Source organism: Gavialis gangeticus, unplaced genomic scaffold (genome assembly GCF_001723915.1).
Source record: "Gavialis gangeticus isolate Ggan-Ray unplaced genomic scaffold, GavGan_comp1, whole genome shotgun sequence".
Classification (NCBI taxonomy): domain Eukaryota; kingdom Metazoa; phylum Chordata; order Crocodylia; family Gavialidae; genus Gavialis; species Gavialis gangeticus.
This window is the reverse complement of record NW_017728998.1, coordinates 21,048,778-21,057,352: the sequence shown is the minus strand read 5'-3', so window position 1 is coordinate 21,057,352 and position 8,575 is coordinate 21,048,778. Positions and strand designations below refer to the sequence as shown.

At 39.8% G+C, this 8,575-nt stretch overlaps 1 protein-coding gene across 1 annotated transcript; it reads left to right on the top strand.

The window, feature by feature from the left end:
• Window positions 1–1,252: 1,252 nt before the first annotated feature.
• On the top strand, window positions 1,253–5,275 carry CEBPG (CCAAT/enhancer binding protein gamma). Its single transcript, XM_019505589.1, has one exon. It carries the CDS (start codon window positions 3,376–3,378, stop codon window positions 3,826–3,828), a length of 453 nt encoding a protein of 150 aa, XP_019361134.1. The 5' UTR covers window positions 1,253–3,375; the 3' UTR covers window positions 3,829–5,275.
• Window positions 5,276–8,575: the final 3,300 nt, after the last annotated feature.

The following is an 8,575-nucleotide window of genomic DNA, read 5'->3' as shown; positions in this document are numbered from 1 at the left end:
AGAAACTCTAGCAACTTGCCCAGGCAATAAAACTCTAAATACAGGAACAGGGATGGTAACATGTCTATTCAAATGCTAACTTTGCAGAAGGTAATGTCTAACATGCACAGGCAGTTGTCTGTACAGTCTTTAAAATGATGCTGTCAGGATTTTTTCATGATTAAAAAGAGCTCTTTAATGACCAGTGAGAAACCTGAAACTGAAATTGCCTTTTTCTTGACGCTTCCTTAATTCGTTTTTTTTTTCTTGATGCTTCCTTAATTCAGTCATATGTAGGCATTGATTAATTTTTGTAGGGTTGTAATGTGGGAAGCTATCAAAATATTTGTCTTTGTGAGGGGAATCCAAACATTACACAAAAATAGGGAAGACACATGAAAACTGAGAAGGCCCATATAGGTTTAACAATATAATTTTATGTTTAATGTGGCAGATTGGAAAAAGCAGTGCAGGGACTTGTGAAATCTGGTTTTTCTTCTTTGCCCCATCAAGACCTGGGCAAGGCACTAAACTGAGTCTCAGTTTCCTTATCTGTAATAATAGTGATAATAACGTCTCTAAAACCCTGGAACTCTGTAGGTAGAAAGCACACTCTGTATATACCAGGTATATCACCATCATCATCATCATCATCATCATCATTTTACTCTAGTGGTTTTTCTTTTTTCATTTGGAAACCCCTAAAAAATTTCAAGTGGAGGTGCAGACCCCTTTGAATTGTAAATATGGGTATTCATATACCGTTGATTGATCATAGTTAATCTTTCACGGACCCCTTAGACAGTCTGTGGACCCCCCAGGGGTCTGCAGACTACATGATGAAAACCACTGTTCTACACTGTAATTAAGTTGCAACCCTCCTCCCTCCCCCCATTTGACATGTGAAAATTGACATACGACTTGCTAGTGACTTAAGCCTGCTAAGGCAAAGCAAGGACATCAGGGTAGGGGAGCTCTCCAGTATAGCCTGACCATAATTCTAAAAACACATTTGTCTTTGATATTACCATAGGCATTAACAAGCTCAGTGTCTTGTTTTCAGCCATCTGTGTCAATCTGTTATCTGCGTGCAAGAGTCAGACAATCCATCTTTTGCACTGTTACCGATGCCCTTCACAGTCAGTTCCTGTCAGCGTAGGGTTGGTTTATCCAAGCACAGCATCTTCCTTTAGCCAACACGACCGTAAAGCAAGTGTATCTACAAAGCTTTTGGGTTTTACCTGCTTTTTAAATAATATTTAGCTGTCTTAGCATGTTTGTGAGTTGCAGTGTCACACTGCCACAGCCTTCATAGGGAATGTGTGCCATTTCTACACTTGTGATTTATTAAACAGCTGCTGTACATCTTTCCTGCTTGTTGGGCCGAAATGACTGTGATTCTTAAAGTTTTCACTCTTGGTGAATCTAAGGATTCTTTTTTTGGAAGATGAACAAAAGAGGATTCAGTATACACAAGAAGAGAACCAGTTGTTCTTAAGTTCTGAATTTCTAATTGTACAATTTTTTTAAACAGATTTTTGAGTAAACTCATTTGAAGACAGCAGAATTTATACAGAGCTCCCGAGTATAAAACTGCACAAATCTCATACATCAACTACATGGTAACTTACAGTTTTTTCAGTGATATTTGAAGCTTCTTGTGTGGCAGAAAAGCTCCTCTTCTGCCTCTCTCAAGTGTAAATCAACTGGTTGTAGAAATAAACTTTCTTAAGCAATTCATGTAATGAAAAGATAATAACAATTAGGAACCCAACAATATTTTAGTACTAGGCTTTTGCTAGCATTACAGTCTTCAATCTGCAACCTCCCAGTACATTCCCAGTACATACCTCTTATGCACTGTTTGTATTTCTGTGAGCACATAATCAGTTGTATATGTGAGTATGTGATGCTTTGGAGAGATGCTGCACTGTGAAAAGTTGCAAGGTGGGATTTCCAAAAACAGTTCATTTGCTGAACTCCATTCTTATTAAAGTTTAAGTGTTTGCACAGCTCAGCACTTTGGTAAGCATCAAGTAGAATCAGGCCTACATTATTGGTAAGTTTTCTTTTTATAAATTCACTGGAATAAGTGCAGAAAGACCATTTTATGCACTGCTTAAATGCTGAAGCCCTTCCCTTATATTGAAAGGGGTATTTCCGTTCCTTCAATGACATTTCTTCAAATAAAGAGAGGGAAAAGGTTTCTCTTATGCTTTGGACAAGCATGAGAGATTCTAGTTCTGTGGATGACTCTTGGAAAGTTATATGCATCTAACAGGAAAACAGGAGCTGTGAACTCTCTCCGCTGTAACTATAAACCATATTGATATCCTTTATGGTAGCATATTTTGTGAGTAAGATTAACATGTAGGTACACACTGAAAGATTCATCTCATTAGCAAGAACAATTAGCACATTAACACTTCCTGATTAATTTTTTTAGCTGCAGCTTCATTTTGCCGTAACATACGAATTGAAACAGGAATATTTTTATTGGCAAAGGTACACATTCAGACAGAACAGACATTAATTCACTGTGGAGGTTAATCTTACATAATACGTACATTTTACTACATTTTTTGCCTTAAAGTGAAATAGCTATTTCCTGCAGCGCAGTTGGACTTCTGTTTGCACATAGGTACCAGTTTGGGGCATCCTATGATAAAAAGGGGGGAAAAAATACCAAACAGACCAAGCAAAACAAGTTCAGAAGAGAGCATTTATGTTTAGAAGATACTGGAAGGAGTCTTTGGAATGGTAGAAAGTTGGGTGCACACAGTCTGGAAAAGGGGAGACTTGTAGGAAATTTGCCTGCACATACACAGGGAGGTAGTTCAAAGACAAGAGTCCTATTGGTCAAGAGTCAGACAGTTAATAAACTTAAGCTGTAGCATGGAAAATTCAGTCTAATTAAGAGAATTATATAAACTGGAGGAAAAGTTAGACTAACTTGGTGCCAAGACATGGGTTGTGAAACTCAAGTTAGTCAAGGCTAGACTAGACAGCCATCAAGAGATGGCTTTGGGACAACTGAATAACTCCAACCATGGTGCAGAAAGGCTGACTAGATGACCCACTAACAGTCCCTTCCAATCCAAATGACCCTGGGACTTCTGAAATAGTTCAACAGTTGGCAGCTTTTCAATTTCCAGCACTGTAATGATGTATTGTTTCTGCCAGATGTGCCATCAGCAGCTCTTGCTAATGCCAGTGAGGTACAAGATCATAGCTCACTCTGGCATTTTAAATGTTTTAATAAATGTATTTTTCTACTAGGTTCAACTTGCCCTTAATCCATGTGAAGACTCACTGGCAACATAATCTGGAAACTACTAACAATTTTCACCATCTCTAACAAATTGTATTGTGGTGATAAAAGAAGATTCTGTCCAAATGAGCAAGGCATCACAACAGAACGCCACTACGGAAGCAAACGGGATAAGTGTGATTCACACACCAGCACACACCAGCGGTTTGCAGCAGGTTCCTCAGCTGGTGCCCGTTAGCCCTGGTGGTGGAGGCAAAGCCGTGCCTCCAAGCAAGCAGGGCAAAAAGAATTCCTTTGTGGATAGAAACAGTGATGAATACCGCCAGCGCCGAGAGCGCAACAACATGGCAGTGAAAAAGAGCCGGTTAAAAAGCAAGCAGAAGGCACAGGATACGCTGCAGAGGGTTAACCAGTTGAAAGAAGAAAATGAACGTTTGGAGGCAAAAATTAAGCTCCTGACCAAGGAGCTAAGTGTACTTAAAGACTTGTTTCTTGAGCATGCACACAATCTGGCAGACAATGTGCAACCTATTGGCACAGAAACCACCACCACAAATCCAGAAAGTGCCGGACAGTAGGCACACTACCCCCAAACTGACGGACTGAACACTAGAGGGGCAGCCTGCCTGCCCCTCTCCTGCAGGAGCAGAGAAGGAGCTTTGTTCTGACTTTTAACCATCACTTTTTGGAGATTTTGGGTTTTTTTAGGTTTAACACTGAAAGTTTGATACAATTTAAATACAAGTGGCTTTGAGTACTTTGTATAATTTGTTGAGTATTTTCTTCTCATAGGTTTGGCTAACAAGAAAAAATGACCTAAATTGACAAAACAACAAAGATTTAAATGTTAGTTAGTGAAATTAAATTTCCACAGAAATGTACACTGACCTTCTGATTTTGCATATAGAAAGGAGTACAGCTGAACAGTTTTATTGTAAAATAGATAACTGAACATTGGAGGAAATTTCTGTTAAATATCCTTTAAATATATTTCAGTATCTGCTGTTTCTCTATTGTGTATACAAAACTTCAGAAGGCTATAGATTAAGTATGCCTTCTTATCTGGTGGACTGCAATCCCTGTTCAGTAAAATTCAGGTCTTTCTTATCCTTTCGTAGTTGATGGGGAGTGCCTAGTAACAGTGCCTAGTAATAGTGAGCCAAGGTGCTTACTAATGTTTTCTAAAGACTACTACATTTTTTGTGAGACATAACAATGTATTACGACATGACTGACATGCACATGACTGGTTCACAAACTGTCAATGTTTCTCAAGAAGCATCATGTATGGAAGAAAGTTGAACATTTTATTTATATGTCTTTTAAAGCCTATGTTCAACATGCTAGCATTGTTTGCGTAGCGACTTGGTGTCCTTAAAGTATCATATGTTGGTTTCTAGAACATAGATGAATATGATAAAATAACTGTTCTCTTGCAGGTGTCTGAGAATCTAACGTACAGTTTAGCTAAGCAAGGAAAGGGCTGGGGCAAAACATCGGCTCAGTCAAAATATATAGACTTGCTCCTTAACATCTGATTTATATAGCTGTTCAGTTTAACAGCTGATACCTTGCAGAGATCCAGTGTAATAAAAAATAAATGCCCCTAGTTTGAATACGTGATTCAGCAGAATTTCTATAGTTGTGTGAAGGATGATCTTCAATCTTATTTTGATAAAACTTTTTCTATAGCAGATTTTTTCAAGACCCACTCCCTTACCATGACCCATAATGCAGTGGTATATATTATACTGAGGATTTAAATAATAAAAGTCAAGCAGGAACTTTGATGTAACCTTAATTTATTTTCATTTTTAAATATTTCACTTACAGTATGTTTGTTTTACATATAACCTGTGTGTCTGGCTAGTGAATTGTTACCCTGTTTTACTTTCCCTCCCACATCACCTTTTTCTGAACATGACTGTAGTATGCTCATGTGTACTGTATATGTATTTAGGAAGACAACTTGGGTAAAATCTGTTAAGATGCTAAGTTAGAAAATAAAAGCTTCCAAAAAAATTTTAAGAGTGTAAACTTTTACTGTAAAGTTAATCAAGTGTGGAAGACTTTTGTACAGTCTTGAATTATGCTAGTGCTTTCCAGAGAGAAAAATATTCTGGTTCTAGTTATAGTTTAAGTAGGTGAGGTTGAAATACATAATAATACATCTAATAAAGTGTCTTGCCTTAGAACCTAATAATTACTGCCTCCTTTTTCCCCACTATGCTTAAATAGAAGTAAAAACATAGGTAGGTGGATTTCTGAAGGGCCCAATTGGTTTGTATCCTTATTTCCATACAAAGCCTGTGTTAATAGATCATATGGTCTAAACGCAGGTAGTTCACAATGGGTCTGGTAAGAATCCTCTTCTGCTAACCTCATTTTACAGTAGAAGATCATTATAAAGACCAGTATTGCAACACTTAACCCAAACTTTTCCCCTTCACATTAAATAGCCAGGAAAAGAACAAAGATACAGGCAACTTACCTGTACTTTCTTCTATACATCACACCTTGTTTTTGGAAGACAGATTGTAGATTTCTTTTCTCCCCCTGAGTCATGGTCACTGTGATGAAGAGCACGTCTTCCTGGAAACATGGAGTGGGAGCAGCGTGGCATCCCAGGAGACGCTCTGGAACTTCCTGCTACCTCACCCAGACTCCAGCCTGCTGCCTCAGTTCTCCCGAGATGCCACAATTCTTGGGCACTCTGTTCCTAAAAGTGAGACTATTAGTTCTTTCCTGTAAGTACTTTATTTAGGATCCTGTAAATGAAGCATTTTCACATTCCAAGCCTCATCAAGAATAATTAAGACAATACCAGCAGCTCGCTTGTTGCTTCAGGTGCATTGCTGCAGTGCTCAACCAATAGCTGTGGCTGTGAGAGGGTTAACACGACTCCACCCATTCAGCTTGCCGAGCCAGTCAAGCAGCAGCTATTTTGGCAGTAGCACCATGTGCACGGTGTCTCCAGGTGTGCTTCTTTCAGTGAAAAACCAACTTCTCTGCTTATTACACCCACCTCAATTTTGGGGAGGACAGTGGGGAGAAGGTCAGGAGAAAAAGGCTCATGTATGTCAGAAAACATTGAGATTTTAAAGGGATTGAAAGGGTTTTTAAGACAGATGGGTAGGTATACCTGTGCCTAACTGAAAAACTGATCCATGGAATTATAGGGATTTAACTTTTCAGGGAAACATCTGATCCTTTAGAGCTCCCACAGTCTTCCCCAGTACAATCCACAGGTACCAGTTACTTCTGAAGAGAATCTAAGATGATTAGCTTAATGTCTTGAAACATGTGAGTGGTAGAGGTTGGAACAACAGCTAGATCTTAAAATGAGAGACATAAATTAGGGTTGTTCAACTCAAGCTGCTCCAACCTGTCAAGAAGGCCACTGAATATCGGCATGTGGGCTGGATTTATGCAATAATAGCAGCTTTCTACTCTTGGGTTAGCAGTAGTTTGAAGAATTGCAATGAGCCTTTCAACATTCCTCGTCTCCTGTCTATGCTGCCTTATTCAGTTGCGACAGATAAAGCAAATCTTCATAAAGCAACATTAGAAGAAGTTTCACTTAATAGAAAATCTAGAACAGCAGGGGACAACCTTTTTGGCAAACATGCCACAAGTTAGCCTCACGTCCTTCCGGAGTGCTACTCTGATCTTCCTTCCCTTTCCTGCTAGTCTGCCCTGTATTCCTTACCTGATTTGCTGCTCCACTTTCTGCTCCATGCCCTCTGCAGCTGTGCTGCTGGTCCCCTCCCCAAAGTGCCGTGTTCCATGCACAGAGGCTTCCCAAGCCACTTGTGGCATTCAGGCTATAGGTTGGCTAGCCCTGATCTAGACTTTAAAAATCAATCTTTTCACTGCAGCTAAGATTCAGTGGTGTTATGAAAACCAGTTAGGGAGAGAAGATGCTTTTAAAGTCTCGCTCCTTCAGCCTTACTACAGCCTGGGGCAGGAGTGTGTACTCCATTCTCCTCTGTTACTCACTGTTGCTGCCGCTTTCCTCTGTTCTCTGGTGTAGAAATTGCCTCTCTAGCTCTTGGGGTGTATCATGGGCACCCTAGATTTCTCTCCCTGGTTTCACTTGGGGTTGTGTGTGTTCGCCTCCAGAGTACAAACCCCTCATATGACCAGTGTTGAATATGGAGAAAATGCAATTCTGGCCGATGATTTCTCAATCATGGAGTCTTTTCACCAAGTACGCAGAACCGTGTTAGGTGCTTGTTTTCCACCTGCTTCAACTCAATGCAGTTGCCAATCCCGAGCCTGGAAAAATGTGGCTAGTCCCTTACCACCTGTAAAAACAGAAATAGCCCTGGACTGCTGTTCCAGTACAAGGGCTTACCAGCAAAGGAAACTAAAGGCTTTGTGTTGCATGCAGGCTCCTGGTGAAAGTCAGGCCCATGAAAACACGATGCTGCAGGAAAGATGTCCTCTCCAAGAGAGTTTATTGGCCCATACACCACACTGCACTAACATGGCTACCTTGTCTCATACACAGGAAGTATGCACAGAACCAGCACAGTCTGTCTTTATCATACAGACATACACATTCAGGTGCTCTCTCTGCTATTTTTATTTCAGTGGGAATAAAATGTATATCATATTTCTCAGCACAAACAGCAGGCTCTTTTGCCAAGGCAGGAGTCATGGATTAAAGGAAATAGGGCTTTTTTCCAATAAAAGTAGGAGTGAAATGTCTCACACTTAAGATGAGTGGCTTGTACTTACTTGCTGGAGCAAGATTAAAAAAATAGCCCTTGGTTCTCTTACAAACAATGCCTAACCTGTCTCCATAAAGAGAAAGTGTCCTGCAGTAAACATTCAGATGTCCTTTTTATTTCGCTGAATCCATTAAAATGGAATCGACCTTTTTCTACAAAATTTGTAGAAAGTCTCAAAAGCATTTGAGGGCTGTTATATAGTGTATGCCTTTAAAATCTTGAATCCTTAAAACAGGGAAACAATCTTGTGTATGCTGCTCCCCTTGCTCTACTTGCACTGGACACCGAGCTAGTGAAATTCCCATTGGATTCCCATTTCTGACTGCTGCAGAATTTCCGTTATGGTTTGTGTAAAGATTCCCAGCTTGTAATTTGCAAGGAAAATCCTGATGTTTATTTCCAAAAATTAACTTCTAACACGTGTGTGTGAGTGTAAACCAGTCAATCTGTTGAAATAAGATGAGTTACTTAAGCATGAAATGAGGATTCAGCCCTTTATTGTCAATTAGAGGCTCAGGCACTAATTCTGAAGATAGCTACAAGGCAGTTTATCCCCCTCATTCACTGCGTACTCCAGGGGTTGGCAACT